This window comes from Chrysochloris asiatica, unplaced genomic scaffold (genome assembly GCF_000296735.1).
Source record: "Chrysochloris asiatica unplaced genomic scaffold, ChrAsi1.0 scaffold00078, whole genome shotgun sequence".
NCBI lineage: Eukaryota > Metazoa > Chordata > Mammalia > Afrosoricida > Chrysochloridae > Chrysochloris > Chrysochloris asiatica.
The window spans coordinates 4493941-4517375 of NW_006408596.1; the positions used below are offsets into that span (position 1 = coordinate 4493941).

The 23435-nt window shown below is 42.3% G+C and overlaps 2 protein-coding genes across 2 annotated transcripts in view; both read right to left on the reverse strand.

Moving 5' to 3' along the window:
- Positions 1-1548: 1548 nt before the first annotated feature.
- Positions 1549-12977, reverse strand: ARPC3 (actin related protein 2/3 complex, subunit 3, 21kDa). The gene is made up of 7 exons (XM_006865414.1): positions 12885-12977; positions 9174-9273; positions 4860-4936; positions 3298-3366; positions 2532-2658; positions 2076-2170; positions 1549-1611 (listed from the first exon to the last, which is right to left on the reverse strand). The coding sequence occupies exons 1-7, from the start codon at positions 12888-12890 to the stop codon at positions 1549-1551; spliced, it is 537 nt and encodes a 178-aa protein (XP_006865476.1). The 5' UTR covers positions 12891-12977.
- A 4903-nt stretch (positions 12978-17880) lies between these two features.
- GPN3 (GPN-loop GTPase 3) overlaps positions 17881-23435 on the reverse strand; it is a 14977-nt gene continuing 9422 nt past the window's right edge. Inside the window, exons 3-7 of the mRNA XM_006865493.1 lie at positions 22915-23039; positions 22027-22142; positions 21413-21509; positions 19511-19639; positions 17881-17943 (exon numbers count right to left, since the gene is read on the reverse strand). Coding sequence (XP_006865555.1) covers positions 17881-17943; positions 19511-19639; positions 21413-21509; positions 22027-22142; positions 22915-23039 — 530 coding nt within the window. The remainder of the gene's footprint in view (positions 17944-19510; positions 19640-21412; positions 21510-22026; positions 22143-22914; positions 23040-23435) is intronic.

The following is a 23435-nucleotide window of genomic DNA, read 5'->3' on the forward strand; positions in this document are numbered from 1 at the left end:
AAAAAACCTATTATTACATTCTGAGGATCCGTTGCAAAGTTTTGAGCTGCTGACTTTGTGGTTCAAACCGATCTTACAGTTCAGTGCTTATCCTACGGTGCCACACCAGGACTCCACTCATCATTGAAGAAATGTAAATCAAAACCACAATGATACCATTTTACACCGACTAAAAAACCAGTTGTCATGGAGTGGATTCCAACTCATGGTAATCCCGTGTGTGCCAGAGTACAGCTATGCTCTAGGGTTTTCAGTGGCTCATTTTGCAGAAGTAGAACACCAGGCCTTTCCCTCGAGGTGCCTCTTGGTGGGCTAAATTCATCACGTTTTAGTTAGCGTTAATCGTCTGCATGCACCAGCCTGCGACTCTTTCCCCCACTAGGTTGACTGTAATTAAAAAGCTGAACAAGTGTTGTTGAGGATGTAGAAAGCCCCTCTGTTGTACGGGTGGGAATGTCCAATTGTGCATCTGCTGTGAAGAACAGTTGGTTACTTTTTCAAAAAGTTAAACACCTAGTTATTACTATAACCCAGTAAATCCAGTCACAGACAGACCACGCAGAACTGGAAACACATTTACACTAAGATAGTACATGAATGGCCGTGGCAGTATTATTCAGAATAACCCCAAACTGAAAATAATGTAACTATCCATCACCTGATCGACAGACAGACAACAGGGGATATTATTTGACTGTAATGAAGTATTGATTCATGCTACACCACAGATGAATCTGGAAAGCACTACGTGTCATTGAGTCACGACCCTGTATAGGGTTTCCAAGTGGCCTTTAGTGAAAGAAGCCAGACACAAAAATGCACATTGTATATGACCCCATTTACATAAAATTTCTAGAACGGGAAGATCCACAGTGACAGAAAGATTAGTGATGGCCTTGAAGGAGGGAGCCCTGGGAGCATAGTGGGTTACACACTGGGCTGCTGATTGCCAGGTCAGCAGTTCAAATCCAACCAGACACTCCTGGGGGAGAAAGATAAGGCTTTTTCCTCCTACAAAGATTTATAGGCTCAAAAACCCTATATAGGGTTGCTAGTAAGTTTCAATGGACTTGATGACAGTGGGGAGAGGGTTAGGGATAGATGGGAAGTGACTACTAATGGGGGCAAGGTTCATTTTGGGGGTGATAAAAATGTTCTGGAATTAGCTAGTGGTGATGGCGCAAAACTGTGTATATGAAAACCCCCTGGATTGGGCACATCAAAAGGATGAATACTACCATGTGAAAAATAGACCATCCCCCAATTTTTGTTCCATGAAAGTCATTAGTAAGCAATACAGACAGCACCTCTGACACAGAATGTTAAAAATTTCTTTATTCTCACTTACTCTTAAGCACCAGCTTAATAATGCAAAAAAAAAAAAATCATCCATAAGCTCTTTAGATTCTTGATAAAGCAGTTTTCAAGTAAACACATGCTCTCTTCTCTCTTCTGTATAAAACTTTACGAAATGAAGACAAAGAACTGTGTACATCTTGCTGTAAAATGCTGCCCACGACTGTGGGGACAGTGTGCCCTGGGTTCCCTTTACTGTCCAGGTCCTGAAAGACTCTTGTTCATGAACTGTCTCTTCACAAAACAAGTCCACCACTAATGTGGGGGACAAGGAGACACAAGAAAGAATGAACAGTGGGGGGTCAAATCACAATGCAACGTCAAGGTTAAGTTCAGAATTCAAATGTTTGGAGTAACAAGATTTCCTCACAGCCCTAACACTAAAACGCCTTATAAGCACATGGCAAATTTTGTTCTCCAGACTCCCAAGTCACTCAAAAGAATGACAAAACATTATACTCAAGACATACCACACAAACAAGGTGCTTTGTGAGTTAAAATGCCCTGACATAAGAACATATGGCCAAGAAATGTTGACTACATGAAATTCACTACGTTTGATTCCCTGAATGCTTATTATGTACTAGGAGCATATGAAAGTGAAGCACCATGGTAAAGGAGAAACGACGAGTATTCTTGCAAGGGAATGCCTGGGTGTGTTTAATGGTGCCTACCGGATAAAAAGTGAATTATGAACTAAACAAAGAAGAGGGTCTTACCTTGCTAGGTTTGTCATTCTGAGGGTCAAAAACTTTCTCACAAAGTCTTAGTCCAGTCTCTTGTCTTAGCTGCTGTAAGTAGGCTCTCATCACTTCTAAAATGAGCAACAGATAAAACGTTAAGATTGTATCTAAAGAAATATCCCCTATGTGCTGGATGTTGGTCTAGACAACTCCCAGAACGATTCTATACATTCAAGAAGGGTCAGAAACATAAATGACAGTCCAAATAGTTTCATAACTGGCTGTGTTTTAGTACAAAAGATTCCCTATATGTCCTACTTGTTGCCAAGAATCTTTGGTGAAAATGACTAATAAGGTAATCTATGAGCTAATGACTCCACTCTCAATCTGCATACCAACTGAGGCAGGAAAAGGAGGCTAGGGAGCGAGTATTAAGTCAAGTGGAGGGGCCTTGTGCTGGAGGTAGAGAGAGGGTAGGTACCCTGTGCTTACCGTCTTCCTGTTTGTTTGCAGGCTTGGCATAAATGGCATTAAGTGGAAACCCAGGCTCTCCAGGAATGGGGAAGTTAGTGATGCCCAGCGTGTACATTTCTTTCTCACCTTGGCTTTTGGAATTGCACTAAGAAACCAACAAGAGCAAAACTGAATAATTAAAATGCTCAAAGACCAAATTTATGATAGCAATCTATGTGTTGCTTTATTAATACACGCAATAACGAGATCGAGCAGCAGGCTGAAAAATGACTGCGATTTTGAAGAAACAACCAGTGTAGGTAAAATTTCAACCTATCTTCCACTGTAATGTTACAGGAAAATGCCAAGATTTCGTGCAGTAAACAAAGTCACAGGTAGTGCTCACTAGTACTGCTGACATTGGTAACTGAAGTATCTGCCATTGGCAGTTTGGAGTCAGCAAAAAGAAAAATGCCCTTTCCCCTCACTAAGTCCTGGTAGTCTATACCTGGACACCAGGTTATGGATTCTGGAGCCAAGGGCTTTGAAAGAATTTTTTTGTCAAGATTTCTATCTCGGGACAAGATATTTAAAGTCTTAAAATGTCACTACCCTATGTTCTTGCTTGTCAAGGGTACTCAGTGTTTGGAGAACTATATTCATGTTGACTTCTTAAATCCATGCTATAATAGAGGAAATGCTAATCTACTTGTCCTCAAAGTCCCAAAAAATTCCAGATGGCCAGAAGTGTAAACATGTATTAGTAATTTAGCGCCCTGGTATACAGTCATACAAATTTAGTTACCTTCTGGAGTTTCTTTAGGCATTCAGAAATGTAGAGAGTGATATAGATCAAGGTCCTATCCGCTTCATTCTATAGGAAAAAAACCAAAACTTAAAACATGGGCCTGATCAAAACACAGAAACTATGTGAAATAAGTGAATTCCAGCTTTTTCTTTGGACTGTCTATTGGAAGCTGCAACAGCAGAGTGTACAGCAGCTAAACACAGGTTCGAGTCTACCCAGGCACCTCAGAAGAAAGACCTGGTGATCCAGTTCAGAAACAATCAGCCTCTGAAAACGTCATGGAGCAAAGTTCTATTCTGACGCACAAGAATCAGAATACGCTTGACAGAAACTAACAACAACATACCATCAAACACTCCCATGCTCCAAATTCACTGTCCTTCTGCCTACTCATGGGGAGGCAGCCCCCAGCTTCCCCTACTCTGCACCGACTGCCTGCTCTCCGGGTTCCTGAGGAGCTGTGCTAACAGTTCCTGCTCACTCTGTAGGAAGGAGAATCAACACAGCTGCCCAGAAAATCTGAGGCTCACCATCTGCTTGGCAAATTAAAAAAACCCTTTCACTCCAGGATCCCGGCCGAGAACGGAACAGTCATCACTCTAGAGGAGGAAGTAATTATTTCACAAGTGACTTGCTCATGAAGAGCTCTGTCATGAAGAGCCCCATGTCATGGCTAACCCCAAAGGAAAGTGTGGACAGAATGACTGGAAGTAGATCCCATGTGGCATGGTGACACCAATTTATAGTTCAAAAACTAAAACAAAATCCCAATTCTCAATTTTAAGATGGTATGGTATCTATGAAATATGGACGAATTATAATTATTTGCAGTTGATGGGGCTTCAAAAGTTTCTGAAGGCTCAAAGAAAGTTTGTGAAGCCCTCTTGTGTTTTATAAACCAGACATACTACCTAGGCTCTTTTCAGCTACACGACACGGTGACAGTGCAGAATAATGGTGAGGCTACAGTTCAGAGCCGAAGAGCCCCCATGGAAAGCACTGGCATGCTAGTTAATTCTAAAAGGCCAAAGCTTGGCAAGGACAGACGGAAGCTCCATATTCTAGACAATCATCAAGAAAACTCACTGGCCTTCCTTGTAACTTGCTCATAGCAAGAGCATAGAAAACTTTTTTCTCTTTTACCCTTTCTCCCTCTCCTTTTCTGTCACCTCCCTTCAACTTTTCCCCTTCCTTACCGTCAGCTGACGGGACTAAGAAGCAAGACTAAAGTGTGGGCGAAGCTTCAGTGACATTCAAGTTTCTGTCTGTGCCTTATGCCCAGGTCACAGAAACAGATGAAAAATGACACAGTGAATTTTCTGAAGTCCCATCAATTGTAAATTATTCTCATCCTGCCACCTTCTCTATTCACTCCCAGATAGCATATGGTCTGAAAAACAGGGAACTGGAGTATTTTGTGTTTTAATTATAAATTGACTTTATAATTAAAATCATTGACCTGGGACATGTACCATGTGGGATCTACTTCCAGTCATTGAGTACAGGCTAGATGCTTATCCCCATCAGAAAAGCTGAATATTCAAAGCTTTGTAACTTACCTTAATTTCATAGTTTTTGAAGAAGACATTGGCCTTGAAGTAATAGATGGCCTCATCCACAATATCTGTATCTTTTGCTAAGCAATAAAAAAGGGAGGAAAACTGAGAACGTTAGCCAAATGCAAAAACTAACATCTAAAAAATGAGTTGTTCAAAAGTTAAATACAGAATTTCCACATGACCCGCAATTCCACTTCCTGGTGTACACCCAAAAATGAAAACAGCTACTAAATAAATATATGTACACACATGTTCATAGCAGCACCATTCCCAATAGCTAAAAGGTGGAAACAGCCCATTCATCAACAGAGGAATGGATGAACAAATTGTGCTATACACATACAACAGATTATTTGGTCAGAGAAAAGAATGAAATACTAATAACATGCTGCACTGTGAATGAACTTCAAAAGCATTTTGCTAAGTGAAAGAAGCTAGACAAAACAGGCCACATGTTTCTATAAACTAGGCAACTCTACAGAGAAAGAAAACAGACTAGAGGAAGATGGGCGGAAACTACTTAAAGTGTACGGGCCTCCTTTCAAGGTGATGAAAATGTTTTGGAATTGCATAGAGGTGGTGGCTGTACAACACTGCAAAAGTTTATAAAAACCTGAGACGATATATGATAGAATGAATGTAAAACTAATGTTCTCCCATGTAAACTATCACATAATTCACAATAAAACATTTAAGAAGAAAAAAAAAAAAAGTTTACAAAAACCAAACATGTTGCTGTAGTTGATTCCAACCGAGGTTTATAGGTTTAGCAGGACAGAGCAGAATTGCTTCAGAGGATTTCCTAGGCTGTAAATCTTTACAGAAGCGGACTTTCTTCCAAAGAATGGCTAGTGGATTTGAACGCCTGGCCTTTCTTTTAGCAGCTGAGCACTTAACCACTGCACTACCAGGGATCCTTGTAAATGTACTAAATGTCACGGAATTTTCCTCTAAAATGTTACTTTTAGGTTATATAGCTCTCATTCAGCAAATTATTATTTTTTTAAGCTATAAAGGACAAAAAAAAAAAAATCCAAGCTCAACCGCCAAGAGTTTTGGGGTTGAATGAAATAAAACAAAGACTACTGTCCTCAGAAACAGTAACTAGAACAAAAAATAAGTGGTTTTTTAGTTTTATTGTTTCTATAAAAATTACACATACTCGTTATAAAAAAAACTCAAGCAATTAAAACCAGAAACAACTACTATTAACAGCTGGTCAACCTCATCCAGAATCTCTCAATTTATACAGATCGACTAAACATAACTAACCTTTATTTTTGGAAAATAAAAGAGATCAATGTAACTTCATTTGAGCTGATATACTATAGTTTCAGGGTGCGAAAAACACAAAACCCTCTACTGTCATTTGGAAATATGCTGAGCTTCAGATGTACATCTTTTCTTTTCATGAAACTCATTTTTGTACAAGTTGTTCTAGGTGGCTAACAACTGAGAAAAGCCAGAAATACTGTTTGACAAAGACAGATTTCATTACACAATTTTGCTTGCAACTTTTAAAAAAAATTTTATTTTAAAAAGGTCAAAATCCCAGGGTCTTGGTATCCAGCAGCTGGTTTCAGCAAAGCTGAGACAGTTATTTATACTTAGTGTCTAAGATTCCTGTCCCTCTCACACAACAGAAACACAAAACAACCCTGGAGCGTCAGTATTAAGCCATTTGGTCGTCTAGATCCCAGTTCATTTCCTGCTAAAGAATTTCAGTGGAATTTTAACTCTTGTAATCTATTTTCTCATCTGGGAAAACTTCTTTAGAGGATTCAATGGTGTCTACAAAAACCAGCTAGCTCTTCTAAACCCAATCTTGGCAGGAGGAGGGGACAGAATTCAGAAACTAGACATATAAAGTGCTCAAAAGATACTTGTTGTTTAGTGTTGTCGAGTCAGTTCTGACTCAGAGCAGCCCTATATATAGGGTTTCCAAGGAATGACTGGTGGGTTTGAACCACCAACCTTGTGATTAGCAGTACAGTGCTGATCCTATAGACCCATACGAAGATTCCAGGAGGACACTTACAGACTGCAAATGGACTGATTCCCACCAAAAGTTGATATTTTTAACCCACTCAGTGGCTTCAAGGGATAAAAAGCTTGTAATCTACTCCTGTGAAGATTACAGCCTAGAAAACCCTACGAAGAAGTTCAATCTGTCACAGGGGCTTGCTATGAACTAGAATCGACTTGATGGCATCTTCATGCCTCCTGATCTAACCACACAAGGGAGGAGAGGGAATCAAAGTCAATATCAGCCCAAAGCTAATCCCTATGAGGCTGAGGTCAAACATTCCTCAACCCTCCAACTGTCTGTACCAAATCGTGACACCAGCTGTCCCTGTCAGAGCACTTTCTACTTCTCTGCTGGGTTTAATAATTCATTGCAGTGACCACACAGACCATAGCCACGAATATAAGGTTTGTAACTATGCAAGTAGCAGGTTTTAGTTCAGAATTTGGTCAGGAAAGCTTCTTGGCCATAACTGCAGATAGGCTTCTCTCTCACCTCTTGACCCCTTGACCTAGGCTCTGCTCTGCTCCAAGTGTTACAGAGCTCTTAAGCTCTACCAATGAGTGTCTAGACTTTCACTCCATGGGTCGTCACAACAATTGTAGCCAACTCACTCTGTGGGCTGGGCAGCCTACTGTAGTTGTCTCGTGTTGGTCTTCTGGTTCAGCTACCACGGTTTCCATCCTTATCATTGTGTCTGTTGTTACTGTTCTATGTCTTGGACACAGGAGGCTCTCAGTACAAGGACCCAAAGTCCAAAGGATGCACCCCACTCCTGGTTCTTCTTTTTGAGGATAGTGAGGGCCTCCCTTTAATTTATGGGATTGGTTCAATTTAAGTCTAAAGGGATGACAAAACTGATTCATTCCAACAAGGTTTACTTACACTGTATACCCCTGCAAGGGTTCTATGTACCTTATTTGCATTATTATCAGACTGTCCAATCCCGTTGGTGGGCCACAAACACCTTATTTGCGTAGTCCCATGGCACTTAACAACAACAACAATCCAATCAGTTCGTTAATCAAAGACCATAGCTAGAGAGATCATACGGTAACAATTCACTACTCCAAAACAGCACCCAACAGCAACAAACGTAATAAGCTCCCAGCACAGGCTTTCTCTCCTCCAGAATCTAATTCCATTCTAAGCCAGCAGTTCCCTATGGAACAGAAGCAGGCCATTCTTTGTCGACAGAAACCACAAAGATCTGGTTTCTTGGGCTCCATTCTTCCTTAAAGGTCAAAGAACAGCAAAGGTGGTAATTACTAGATTTCTTTCATCCTAGGTACACCTTCTGATACATTAGATGGTATTTTTGTGTACTTCTTTACAAGGAATATTGGTCAACACTGATTCTTACTCTTTCTCTACATTGCAATTCTTTTATGTTATTTTTCTTTTGGTTTTTTTTTTTCCCCATCTGTTCCTTTCTCTTCATCTTAAAATCAAGTACAGACTATGGTGACTCACCGAATTTATTAACTCCACTAAGCAATAAACTGGTACTGAAGAAAACTGAAACCAAGTGGTTTGGCAGAGGAGTGGAGATGGGGCCAGTACAAAACATGTATGATAATCATGGTATGCCCCAGGTACAGGGAAATCCTATCTAATAACATACAAATTACAATACTGGCAGAACATCTCAATGTGTCTGAAAAGTCTCAGGTAGTAAAAGAAAAAGAACAGGATATTCTGAATAGTAAAGTAGATTTCAAAAAACAAAGAGTTCAAAAGAAAAAAAAAAAAGGGGGGCAGAGAACCAAAAAAGAAAGCAAAGATATAAATCTGAATAAATCAAGAGTATGAGGAGGGTTCAAAAATTTTATGGAAAAATGAAAACATAACATTTTTTTCTTTAAACCTTTTGGAGCTCCCTTGCAGAGATGAGTAATACTGTAATAGGAATAGATAAAGGAAGTAGACTTCGGGGGGAAGATGTAAAAAAAAATTTTTTTTTAAAGTCTAATACTAGAGAAACGATGGGGTTACACCAATCTACAAACGATTAGATTACAGCAGCATTTGATGGATAGAAAGAACAGGGTCCAGGATCAAGCCCACATCCTCAAACTAGCAGCAATGATGCAGTTTCCCATGAGGTGTAACACATTTAACAATGATCATAAAAGGCTGAGCACACAGCATTCCCCAAGCAAAAGGGGATACAGGAGCAGTCGGACACAGAGGACTGAGCTGATGAGAACTGCCCGGATGAGGTGCACAGGGTTGCAGGGCATTCTCACCCAAATCTATGAAAGTGATGAAAAAGTCTCTCGACTTACTTTCTCGAGGAGCAGGTCCTTTGAACTGACTTCTGATAGGTAGCAGTGCCATGTTTCCGATGAGTTTGGTGTCAGGGTCCATGAGAGAAGAGTGGTAAGCCTGTAATGGAAAATAAGGTAAGGAACCGGAAGCAGAAAGGGAACAAATGTTATAGAAACAGACAAGAAAAAAAAAGGGGAGACTCGACCTAAGATTAACTAAACCTAAAACCACACCCCGTGAAGCTGAGTCCATTTTAACTCAACAGGACCTTATAGGATACAATGGAACTGCTCCACAGGGTTTCAGAAGCTAATAATCGTGCAGAAGCAGGCTGCCTCATCTTTTTTCCCAGAGTGGTTACTGAGTTTAAACCACCAACCGTTCTTTCAGTAAGCAGTCCAGTGCTTAAAGCACTGTACCACCAGGGCTCCCGATTTAGTGTGGGGAGAGAAAAGAAGAGAATGCAGCAGCATGTGCTGAAGTTGGCTCTTCCCAGTTCGTGAAAGCCGAGTGTTAGATTTGTGAGACTATGCATGCTGGGTGTGAAACACAGCCATAATTAAAAATTAAATCGTATCAACTTACAATTAAGTAAATTATATTTAAAAAAAAGATTTTTATAGGCTTTTAAGGACACTCAAAATGCATCATTTCTTAATTTTTACATTTTACTACTGTAGGTTAATATGACAGACTGCAAATCCATTTAAACTGCAAAGTCAGCAGTTCAAGCTCACCAGCTGCTCTTTGGAAACCCTATACAGGGTTGCTATGGGTAGGAACTGACTCGACAGCACTTAACAACAACAACAATGCTCTTTTAGGAGTCCTGATAATGCTGTGGGTTAATGCACGGACTGCAAGGTCATTTGAACCACAAAGAAACATAGTGGCTCTGTAGGATAAGCACTAGACCGCAAATAGTTGGAGCACACCAGCCACTCCACAGGAGAAAGATGAGGTTTTCTGCTCCCACAAAGATTTACAGCTTTGGAAAACCTATACAGGGTCACTATGAGTCAGAATCAACTCGACGACACTTAACATGCTTTTTAAAATCTTATGCCTTTTGTACTTCTGTGGTAAAAATACTATCTAATATGGTATCTACTGTGCATATCTTCCAAATTCCATGTTCAGTTATATTACATTGGTAGCAGGTTGGAATATTTACACTATACAAATTGGCAAAAACACTGTAGGAATTCATAGGATCCTCCTATTGCTGCTTGTACATTTACTACTGCTACTTCCTGGTTTGTTTTCATTTTATTTTTTTCACTTCCTGTTGTTTTGTCTTTGACTTGGACCTCACATTTCTTAATCTGTTTCCAAGTTTGTAAGATGAGAAAAGATATAAGACCTTCAACGTGTAGAAATATGTTAGAGGGAGAGGAAAAAAAACACAACCCACATATAAAGAGCAATCTGCATGCTGATTCTTAGTTCTGCTTCTTACAAGTAAAACAGTATGAGCCCTATCCAAGCATTCCATATTCTATAAGTAAGGCACAATGATAGAGTCTGGTTCCCACACTCAGAAAACTTTCAGGCTCATGAAGAAAAAACACCAACTATTCTATAGCATATAAAGAGCTCTGGTAGTATAGTGGTTACGAATCGGGCTGTGAACCTTAAGGTCAGTAGTTCGAAACTACCAGCTGTTCCGTGGGAGAAAGATGAGGCTTTCTGCTCCCGTAAATATTTATAGCCTCAGAAACCTTATACATGGTCGCTATGAGTTGGTATCCACTCCACGGCACACAACAACAACAACTATCAAGTCAATTTTAACTGATAGCAATCCTGTATAGGGTTTCAGAGACTAAATCTTTATAGGAATAGAAAGCCTTATCTTTCCAGGCTAATGGAAAAAAACAGACATTAAATAAAACAAGGCCTTCCAGCATATATTAATAGTCAATAAACGTGGTATAACACTGTAGGATAAGCACTGGACTGCAAAGTCAGTTTGAATCAAACAGTCAGTGGTTCAAACTCACCAGCTGCTCCTCGAAAACCCTACACAGGGTCAATGAGTTGGAAACCACTCAATGGCATATAACAAAAACAACAAAGAAGCCCTAGTGGTACTACGGGTTAGGCGTTGAGGTACTGTTGGTAGTTCAAACTCACCAGCTTCTCCTCATGAGAAAGATGTGGTTGTATGTATGTACTCGGAAAATCCTGTGTAGGGTTGCTATAAGTCAGAACCTGCTCTACGGCAGTGGGTTTTCGGGTTTACAGGACTCAAGAGTGTCCGGAGGGTGCAAATGGGTAACACACACAGCTGCTAACTGAGAGGCTGGAGGTCTGAGTCCACCTAGAGATGTCTTAGAAGGTCTGCTGAAGGTCTGACTCCTCTTCTGAAAAATCAGCCATTGAAAACCAATGGAGCTGACTTGAGTTAAGAGGAAATGTGACAGGTAACCTTTTGTCTATTCTTTAAAATGTTGTTAAGTGCTGTCGAGTCGATTCTGACTCACAGCGACTCTGTACAGGGTTTCTAAGGAGCGAATGTGCATTTGAACTGACAACCACGCAGTGAGCAGTCCAGTGCTTATCCTGTATTGAAGAACTCCTTAGCAAGTTTCCAAAAAATCTAAGAAGTGCTTCCCATACACTTTATCTAAAGCAACCTCTGTCCTCCCCTTCACCAGTCTTGTTACTTCTTTGCTTTACAGCACTTCTCACCACTAAAATGATCTCTCTTTTCTGTCTACACGTGTACTACAGTATTGTTGTTAAGTGCTATCGAGTCAGTTCTGATTCATAGCAACCCTGGCTAGGGTTTCTGAGGAGTGACTGGTGGGTTTGAACTGCTGACCTTGTGGTTTGTGGCACAGTGCTTATCCTACAGCGCCACACGGGGACTCCTACTAGAGCATCAGAGCAGGGATTTGTTGAGCTTACTACTGTAATTGAGTCCAGGTGTGGCGCTGTAGGATCAGGAGTGGACTGCTAACCAAAAGGTTGGCAGTTCAAACCCACCAACTGCTGCTTGGGAATCATATATAGAGTCGTTACGAGTCAGAAGCGACTATCCAGTACTTAACACCTGTTAACAATGCTTAGCATGTAGTAAGTACCAAGCAATATTTGTTGTATGAATAACTGCATATACAGAACCTCTACAAAATGAAGACCATGACGGTGATAAATTGACCCCACAGATCCGCTGTCAGAAAGGAAAGACAACCGGATTATCATTCATTTTTATTCCCACTCCAATACTCAGGAAGATGGGCAGACCAGGCGCCGGGCTTGAGTCGGCAATGGGGACCCAGCTGGCGCGGGGGTGGCCACCCTGCCGAAGCGACAGGCAAGTGGGGTCTGACAGATGACAAGTAACGAGAAGGACCCGCCCCTGGGCGGAGGAGGAAGTGGGCCTGACAGGAAAAAGAGAAGCCGGCCCTACACTTTAAAAAAAGACAGAAAGAGCGCAGCCCCCGGTTCCGACTCTAATGAGCTTCTGAGAACGCTAGGGTGGGGTAAGGGACGCACAAGAGGCGAGAGAAAGGGGCGGAAAGGACTGCGGCGGCCTCCTTATGCACCCTGTGGCTCTGCCCACTCCTCCCGACCGCACCGAATCCGACACCGAGGACCCCCACGCCTCGCCTCTCCTCTCTCTCAGGCCTCTTCTCCACCCTCTTCGGCCCACTTCTCTCAGCCCATACCACCCTCTTCAATCCTCTCCAATCCCCGCCGTCTCCCAAAGACCCCCTCACCGGCATCTTGGCGGCGACCGGGCTGGAACTCGACTGGGAAGTATCTGCTTGAGCGTAGCGCTTCCGGTCTGACAGCCTGGGCAGGGTAGGCGGAAGTGAGCCGGAAGGGGAGGGCGAGGCGCTTCCGGCGCCCAGTGTGGTGCGAGGAGACGAAGGGGCGCCAGGGGGCGCCCGAGCAATAGGTAGGAACTAGTGTCGCACAGGAGTAAAGCGGTGGTGAGTCAGGGGTGCAGGATCCCGGTGATCAGTCATCTGCTTTTGTTTGCTCAAATATCACCTTTACAGAAATCTGCCCTTCTTTCCATAGGCCTAATTATTCACCGTGTCTATAACAGTGATGGTTTATATTAAATATTTGAGTGAAAACACCCAACTCATTTTGTTTAAAACTGGGAAAACTGGAGGACTGGTGAAGGCAATTATGCATCACGCTGTGCTGCAAATTGTGTAAAGGTTGAGAATGTGCACTTTGGGTTTGAATCCCCCCCCCCCTTCATCATTTGCTTTCTAATTTTGAGCAAGTGCCTCAATTTCCTAATTTGAAAGTGGAAACGCTTTGTTAAGTGCCATCTAGTCGGTTCCGACTCATAGAGACCCTGTAAAGGGTTTCCAAGGAGCGATTGGTGAGCTTGAACCGCCGACCTTGCAGTCTAGCGCATTAACCCACAGTGCCACACCAGGACTCCTGAAAATGGAAATAACATTACTTACACTTCATAGTCTTGTGACAAATTAACTACATGTAAAGTGCTTAGAATTTACATGCTTGTTAAGTGGCGTGGAGTCGGACCCCGACCCACAGCGACCCTGTATAGGGTTTCCAAGCAGCTGGTGAGCTTGAACCACCCACGTTGCAGTTCAAATGACACATTAGCCCACAGCACCACACCAGGATTCAGTATTAAAAGCACAGTGATTTTGAGTCCTTTATTAGAAAAGCACCTCCTTGGAGGCTTTACTTCTGGCAACCTCTGAACCTGAAGACTTAGCTTGCCATGTTCCCACAATTTTCTCATTAAAGTTTCTGGCCAAATAAGTACCTGTATAAAATCCTTAGAGCTTCTATACCAGAGTATCACGGTTGATGGCTCAAAATGAATAGAAATTTATTCTTTGACAGCTCTGCAGGATAGCAGTTTGAATTCAAGTGTCAGCAGGATCATATTGTCTCCAAAGGGAAAGGTCCTTTGGATCTTCTGGTTTCTGTTGTCCACATTACTCTGCTTGCAACTGCTGCATAACTCCAATTCTTGAGTCTGCGATCACATGGCACTCATCCTTCCCTGTCTCTGCTTGTCTCCTTTTTTATGATAACAGCATCATTAGATCAGAACTCTACACTATAGTATGACCTCATGATATAACTAATAACACTTTCAAAGACCCTATTTCTAAAGTCCTTTTCAAAAGTACCAGGGGTTAGAACTTTATCTTTTTGGGGGACACAATGTAATCCATTACACCATCTTCTTGGCAGGGCCTAAAGATAAACAATTCAGTGTAACCAGAATTAAAGAGTTCCGTCGTTTGAATTTTTCCATCTATTATACTCTGGTAGCACAGTGGTTATGAACTGGGCTGCCAACTGCAAGGTCAACAGTTTGAAACTACCAGCTATTCCATAGGAGAAAGATGCTTTCTGCTCCCATGATGATTTACAGCCTCGGAAACCCTGTACAGGGTCACTATGAGTCGGGACCAACTGCACAGCACATAACAACATTCAAGGAAAATAAAAACTTTTCCCTGCTCAGGGACTACAAACCTCATTTTTTAAAAAAGCACTGCCTGTATTTTGAACTTGGGGGTAATTTACTCATTCAAAAATGTGCCCTGGCAACTTGGACATTGGCTACCCAAAATGGGGGGGGGGGGCCCTACAAAGGCAAGAAGTGACTGGCTTACAAGCTTTCAAGAGAGAACCTAGATCCAGAGGGTGTGGAGGAAGGTAGACTCTCCACTCTCCACTGAGTAGTATCCAATCTGTCTAGGCAGGGCTGATGAAATGAGATGCGGATAGGTCTCTTGTGATACAATAGTGAATAATTGTTATCAGGACTGATTGTGAAGGTTGGAAATGTAGGGGTAGACATTCTTTATCAAGGATGGGAGTGATTAACTTTGCAGTCTAGGAGTGGAGTTCCCTGGGACCATCAAGGAGAAGAGTGGAGAGCGGGACCCTACCCAGAGAAGTAGTGACACCAGTCAGAGACAATGACGTGGAGAGATGGAGCGGCAGGGACTTCAGACCCAGAGAGGGAAAGGAGCTGTGTGCTGATGACCCGGGGCGAGGGGGCAGGCTTGTAGGGTATACCCTTTGGTTGGTTGATGATGCATGGAGGGGATTATAACCATGGCAATGAGACGATATACGATAGAATGAATGTAAAATTAATGTTCTCCCATGTAAACTATCACATAATTCACAATAAAACATTAAAAAAAAAAAAAAGTGCCCTGGCTAAGCAATGCAAATTATGATTGAAAGGCAGAGTATAAGGAAAGTTAGGGCCACCTTCTCTTTCTTGTATGTTCGTGTGCATAGATCTTACTTAAAAATTTAAATTGCAAGCAGTCCCCAACTTACAACTGGTTCTGAAATTTCTGTCCGAAGTCAGTTTTGACATGGGTTATATTTCTTTTTAATGTTGTTGTTGTTGTTAAGTGCCGTTGAGTTGGTTCCGACCCATAGCAACCCTATATAGGGTTTCCTAGGAGCGAGTGGTGAGCTTAGACCGCCAACGCCGACCTGGTAGTTCAAACAGCTTTGCAGTCTGGCGCATTAGCCCACAGCTCCACATCATAACTCCTTTTTAATAAATTGTCATTATTACTGCCTTTTATTATAAATATCTTTACAAATCTTATCTTTGAACATCTCTGAGTGAAAATCTGAAGATAATAGCTACCAATTCTGCGCTGCAACACTGTGTTGTGGGTAGCAATTACTAAGGATGTCGCTATGTACCATTGAGTCAGTTGACTCATGGAGACAGAACCTCCCTGTATTGAGGCTATAAATCTTTACAGGAGCAGAAAGCCTCAGTGTTCTCCCAATGTTCTCAGAGCAGCTGGTAGATTTAAACTACTGACCTTGCAGTTAGCAGACTAATGTGTAACTCAGTACATTATAGAGCTCCTTATTACTAAGGATTATTGTTCTCCTTGAGTTGGTTCTGACCCATAGCGACCCTGGATAGGGTTTTTGAGGAGCAACTGAAATGTTAGAACCGCTGCCTCTGACCTGTGGTAGGGTGCTTATCCTACAGCACCATACAAATTCAGGACTCTTTACTAAGGATTGTTGCTGTGTGCCATTGAGTCGGTTCTAACCCATAGCAACCCTATTTAGGTTTTCCAAGGAGCAGCTGGTAAGCTTGAACTGCTGACCTTGTGGTTCTAACCGACCTTACTAAGGATGTTGTAAAGTGCCGTCGAGTCGCTTCCGACTCACAGCAACCCTGTGTAGGGTTTCCAAGGAGTGGCTGGTGAGCTTGAACTGCCCACCTTGCAGTTCAAACGGCTTTGCAGTCTGGCGCATTAATCCACAGTGCCACACCAGGACCCCTTACTAAGGATAAGATATACAAAAACAAAATAGCTCGTTATAGGTACAAGTGCAATTCATCATAATGTGAATACACTTACTTCCCATTCTTGAAAGCTCACTTTACACCACTTTGCTTTTAGTATCTCTGTTTGCTAACAAGAATCAGGAGGGGATTTTCACTTTTACATAAAAAGGTGAAAAGCAAAACTACAGCGCTCAGTGTCTGTTCTGCAGCAAGAGGTTAGAGGCAGTGCAGCAGAGCAGTGAGAAAGGCATCCTCTCAGCATCCAGCTGCCATAGCACTGAATGGTTGTAAGCACTATGTTAGTGCTATTTATGTGAGACCTGGTGTGCTGCTTCAAAGGAACTAGCTACTCCTGGAAACCCTACAGAGAGTTGCTATGACTCAGTATTGACGTGATAGCACACAAAACATAAGGTTTTATGTGCTGTTTGGTAGATTATTTTTCTGGTCAGGAAACTTCCAGAAATTTTTCCCCCATATAAGCTGTTGTTGCTAAGTGCCGTTGAGTTGTTTCTGACCCATAGTGACCCTGTATAGGGTTTCCAAGGAGTAGCTGATGAGCTTGAACCACCAACCTGCGGTTCAAACCGACTTTGCAGTCCAGCATATTAACCCACAGTGCCACAAATAGCGAATTCAATTTATATCATTTCGGCTTACAAAAGTCTTCATAGGAACGCTTTACTTTCGGATAGCAGGAGAAACCCTTATGTTGGAAGTTGGGGATTCCCTGTATACAAGCAGACTACCTCTCTAAGATAAGCACTGGATTGTGAACCACAAGATCAGCAGTTCTAGCCCACCAGCTGCTCCACAAGAGCAAGATGAAACTCTTTATTCCTGTAAAGATTTATAGCCTCAGAAACCTGATACAGGCTTGCTAATGAGTCAGAAGCAACGGGACAACACTTACCACCCACCACTTGTATACAATGAATACAGTCTTAAGATAGAAAAACTGTACGGATGGGCAATGTCTTACCTATACCCTTCCAGATTTTTTCCTTTTGGCAACATATATTTTGTTACAGTAATCCTTCCTGCACCATAAAACACTCAGAAACAAAATAATATGTCTATTTTATTACAGTCAGTCTCATTGCCCCACAAGTCCTAAAAAAAAAACCTAACAGAAAAATAATGCTAGACTGGTCTAACTGTAGACCAGGTGCTGATTTATGTTATATACAAATCTATGTACAATCATTTAATTCAACTCTGAAAATCTAAACTGATGTGGTTTCAATAACGCCAGCAGCAGAATAACTCAGAATACATTTCAGACATCTACCGTAAAAAGAACCAAGAAGTATTTCTTTCCCTGAAAATATGTAGTTTTCTACTCCTGCATTCCTCAACAAGGATATTCTGGGGGTCCAGCTTCAAGGTCTTCGCATACATACAGTTACTTTTTAGTAAAATCATTCATTATGGTGTTCTTGAAAGTATTCATCAAACATAGATGAGGACTCGTCTTCATGTTCCTGACACAAAGAGAAACAAAATAGAAAATGCATTCATTTCCTCTTGGGTTGACCTAGCAAATGTTAACATATTTTCCCAGTAAGGTTCTCTGGAGTTTACACCCCCCCACAGCCACTCTGGGTGTTCCTTGTAGGCCATGGTCAATAAAAAGAAGACTGACTGATAGGACCTTCCCTGTATATGTGAAAATGCTTATTATATAGAAAGGAGCCCTTGTGGCAATGTGAGCTTGGCACTGGGCAGCTACCAAGTTCGGCAGTTAAAACCTGCCACTCACTGTCTGCTTCTGTAAACATTTAGTCTGGAAAACCCTACATAGGCTTGCTATGAATTGCAATCAGCTCGGTGGCAGTGAGTTTTGGTTTTTCATATGTCATGGGTGCATGTGTCACTTGAGTTTATAACCACTCCCATAGGTTCTCAGTAGTCATATAGCTGACCACTATCAGTGTGTCCACTGACATATGAGAGTATGCCAAACTGGATTTCTCCTTAGCTTTGCAAAAGTCCCCAAGTCCCAGTTACAAAGAGATTTAACTCAGTGAAGTCTTTTTTTGCCTCAATGAAAGGTGGAGTAAAACTGACAGATGTTGATGTGTCAATTTCAGAGGTAACCCAAAAAACCTCAAGGTGCTGCCACCACTCAGACAGAAATGAGTTTGAGTTTTGCAGAAGGCCATTCCCATAAAGATTTACAGCCTTGGAAACCCTATACAGGGTCGCTGAGTAGGGACCGATTCCACAGCACATAACCACCACCACCACCATTGTGGTACCATGAATTATTTAATGTCTCTTCTACCCATAGTCTGTAAACTCCCCCCAAACAAACTTTTCCTGATGGGGCTGGGTAAGGGAAGGTGGGGGAAGATGCTGATTCAGTTAACAAGGTTATTTGTGACTGGTCAATGTTGCGATCCCGCTGGGTACAAAAGAAGCCATCTTGGAAGCAGGACGAGGCTCTCACTACCATCAAGGAAAAGGAGCCAAGAGTGGAGTGCATCCTTTGGGGCCTTAGATCCCTGCACATTCATCCTCCCTGACCCAGGGGCAGAAAGCTGTGAAACCAGAGGAGTAGCAGCAGCAGACTCAGGAGCTAGAGCACCCGAGCGAAAGCTCACTGGGCAAGTAAAGCTGAGTACCTCTGATAGGAGACTTACTTGTGGAAGAGGGGGGGGTGTGTGCCTGCAGTCCTTAACTGGCAAGCTACGTTTGCTGATTAAGCTAGAAAAGCTGAGTGCCTTCAGACTGTGGCTTACAGCAGAGTGCAGTGTCCTTTGGGCATTTGTCAGCAGCCCTAGAGAGTACTGTCATGTTGCCAAGCAGGGCAGAGGCCAGGTCAAGGGACCGAGGGCCAGAGAGAGGCCTGCCTGCGGGCATGGTTGAGGAGAAGCTGTTCTGACTGAGCACTTTTGTCCCTGCTCACTTCTCTAATAAACCCCACCGTCTGAGCATTGTCTCAGTTCTGCATGGTCATCGAACTGGGAGCGCCGTGTGTGAAGGGTGGTTGGTATCATTTAGCCATTTCCACCAAAAAGCACCAGATACACCAAATGTGGAAATTACCTTTGGTTCCTTAAATTCCAAGTCTTCTCCATACTGAATGGCAAAATCAATGTGCTGTAATACAATGTTCATGCTTTCTTCATCCGACTGATCATAAGGTAAAAACCGCACCATGCTATAGTCGTCAATCTACAAGTTGGAGATTTCGGAAAGATTTTGAATTTGGTTGTGCAAAATACATTAATTTTCAACCTATGTTAAATTTTATAACCTTTGTACTTCTGATTACAAATGTGGGGGTGGGTGGGTGGCAGGAGGGCAGGCAAGGGAGACAGATACCAAGAGAACATCAGCAAGTCATTACTGATTTTTGTGACCTCTAACCTAGCAGAACACCATTAACTTATTACTTAACCGGACACTTATAACTTCATGGGTATTTATCTGAATTGGCCAAACACTGAAAATTTCAAAAGTGCGCGGACCATTCTAAAATCCCCAAAGGTTCTGTATACTAGACATGCCAGTTAATTTATTGGCTATTGCCAGTAACCACACTTCTATCTTCAGCTGCTGCCCAGACAGCAGGCAGCCGTAGAAGCAGCCACTGACTGAGGGTGAACACCTGACCTGGGTTTACAATCCAGAGAACTGTCAGCAAAACTGACTCCTAGGGCTCTGACCACAGAAAGCTAGCTTGAGTCTACTAACTATCTTCTCTCTGGAGTTTGACCTGAGAGACAAAGAGAAAGCAGCCAGCTGGGACTAGACACTAGTGATGTCAAGTCACTGGAGCTGTCGCTACCATTTCACAATGGCTCTGATATCGGACACTTGAGCAGGACTTGTGGGGTGTGGTGGGGCTGCTGAGAAAGGGCGAGGGCAGCCTTGGTTTCTGAGGGGGTGCGTCCACCTTGATTTCCCAGAAGGCTGAAGTCTCCTCCCTGCCCCTCATTTCTGTGAATAGCCGTCATAACATTGTCCCATCCTCTGCTTCATCCTCACCCCCTGCTCTACTGAGAAACTGGGACAACATCTACATTCAGTTTTCTAGACACAAAATCTATATGCTAAAGGCGTCCTAGAGGACTCCTTTAGGGAAATGCCAATGTTTTAAGACCACAGAGCTCACGTGGCAAGGAAGGGGACCTGGCAGCTCAAGTTACTGTTGTCATGGAAATTCTAGTCAACATGCTCTTCTTTCAACCAGTCTCATGAAGGTTGAGAGTCCAGGCTATGTATCAGTCAGAAGCCCTGTCCCAAGCTCGTGTGTGGTCAGTGGCATTTGATGCTCTGACATGCTGGCCTTGGGTCCATGCCTGTCCCTGGAACTGAAGTATCAGCACCACTGAAACCTCATGGACCAAGAATTGGGGGGTGGTGGTGTGAGGAGCAGAAGGTATGGGCTGACAAGCAGCAGTGTTCACTACTACTCCCCACCAGACTTATAAAAGCCGTATTAGGGGCACTTAACAACAACAACAACAACAACAAGGGAAGGCAGGATCTGACCCTGTGACCCATTTTCCAAAACCAAAGCAGCTGCTACTGAGTTGCTTCCGGACTCATGGTGTCCCTGTTTATCAGAGTAGACTTGGACTCCACAGGCTTTTCAAGGGTGATTTTTCATAAGGAGACGGCCAGGCCTTTCTTCCAAGGCACCTTTGAGTGAACTCCAACATTCAACCTTTTAGTTAGCACTCTACAGCATTAACCATTTGTACCATTCAGGCATTCCCTAAACATTTGAGGACAGTTAACAATCCCAGTGCTTTGTTTTTTCAACTATTATCAAACCACCCTCCACACCAAGAGCTGTTCTGTTAGGTAGAGAGAACACCAAGGGATAGTAACATTACTCCTCTCAAACTAGAAAAAACTACGTGCCTCAGTCCTCTTTACAGTGTGAGCTAGAAAATTTTCAAAAAGAACCCAGGTCATTAAAATACTCTATAAACTTACCAGTCCACATATAGCTTTAGTCAGTTTCTTGAATTTTTTGCTTCTTAAGTCACCTGTAGAATCATCTAACAAAGAATACACATCTGGATCTAGAAACCTTCAAAAGTGAGAAAACGGATGATGATAATAAAGGAAAACTCAAGAAATTCAACTCACAGTAGCAGCTCACAATTGAAATGAAACAGGTCCACCTCTATAACCGTGCTCCGATGATAACGGGCAAACCACCGGTGTTACGGATGGAACTGTGTACCTCAGAAACACATGTTGATAACCGAAACTCCTATTCCTCTAGTTATAATCCAATTTGGAAATGGGAATCTTTTTTGGTAATGAAGCAGTACTACTGAAAGGTGTGTCTTAGAACATTTTCTTGGAGATACAGCAGATTAAGCAAGCACAGACAGTGGGGAGAGATGCTATGCCACATAAGATCTCCAAAGAATCAAGACACAGAAGCTGAAAACAGACAAGGCTCTTCTTCCAGCGCCAACAAAGTAAGGACCTTCCCTGAGAGCCAGCACCCTAAATTCCGACTTCTCTCGCCTTCTGCACTGTGAGCGAGCTCATTTCTGGTCACCAGAGAGCTGAGACAGGTGGTGTTAAGAACTCACTTTTCAATTTCCTTTTTAGCTTTCTTACTCAGCAGATCCATTTTCGTCATGATGTTCACCTGTGGAATCTCTAGAGAGATCATAGCGCTCAGGGCTGCCATAATGCCAGAAAAGAACTGAAGGAGGAAACAGAAAGAAGGGCATGAGCTGTGGCAACCAAATTCCTGTCTCGGTATCAGAGGTTACTGTTCCTATTTCAAACAAAACTGGCTCCAGTCTAAGAAATGTGAATGTTACAGAAAAAGAGTGTGTGCTCTAGTGAGATGGTTGACTCTTGGCTCACTTTAAGAGAGGATCAGCAGGGAGGAAGTAGATTTAATCTACAGTGATCACAAGTCTCAATTCAGACAGTATCTTCAGCCTACCTCCCACTGAATATTCCTCAATGGATATTTATAAGAAATAAAATTTATCTATAGATTGCAAATAAATATTCACACTTCAAATAATCCATGCGCTGTGCATAAGGCTCACAGCTAACTAAAACACAGAATTTTATAAATATGTACCTGCCTTCATTCTTGATACATAGTTTCCTCAAAACTGATGACTTTATCATAATATTTTTATTAAGTTATAAAATACATTGTCATAATAATCAATACAATTAGTTACCCTGAGTCTCTGTGAGAGTAGACCCATGCTATAGAAGACTCTCAAAGGCTGATTTTTGAGAAGTAGCTCACCAGGCTTTTCTTTCAAGGTATGTCTGGGTGGACTGAAACTCCCAACCTTCTGGTTAGCAGCTGAAATGTATTAACTGTTTATACCACCCAAGGACTCCCATCAATGAGGGATATTAAATAACCCTAGACTGTCCAGAATAATCATGACTAATTATACCTGTGCCCTGGACTTAATAAATATACCATGGATTTATGCTCTTACCTTGAAGGATTCAACCATGAACTGAGAATCCACAAGAAAAACCCCACAGACTCGGAACTCCCATTGTTCCAGCTGATGAATGAGCTGTTTCATCACAGGCAGGTGAGTGTACAGCTCAATCTGACCTACAGGCAGGAAATATGTGAATTCATTAACAGTAGAGGAAATGAGCATTTCCCAGCAGACCTTAGAAACAAAGGCAAGACAACATCTGGTAGGAATATGATGAATTTGTGATGGGCCTCACAAAGAAATCATAAATTCTACGGTACTGCCTCTCTGGGGCTCCCAAACCAACCATCCTGTTTCATGTCAAAAATGAGCTTCATCTCACGTTAGTTTTCTGCTGATCAAAAGTACCACAAAGGAGTGTGTGGTCTGGGAAGACTGCTCAAACGGCTCACTTACGTCGTAAGCACTCTCTGTGTTGTTGTTGTTGTTAAGTGCCATCGAGTCGGGTCCGACCCATAGCGACCCTGTACAGGGTTTCCGAGGGTGTAAATCTTTACGGGAGTAGAAAG

Coding starts and splice junctions, on each gene's coding strand:
- ARPC3 (XM_006865414.1), bottom strand. Junction 4,937..9,173: donor AGGACCTGCTCCTCGAGAAA/GTAAGTCGAGAG, acceptor TTTATTGCTTAG/CAAAAGATACAGATATTGTG. Junction 1,612..2,075: donor AGAATGACAAACCTAGCAAG/GTAAGACCCTCT, acceptor CCCCCACATTAG/TGGTGGACTTGTTTTGTGAA.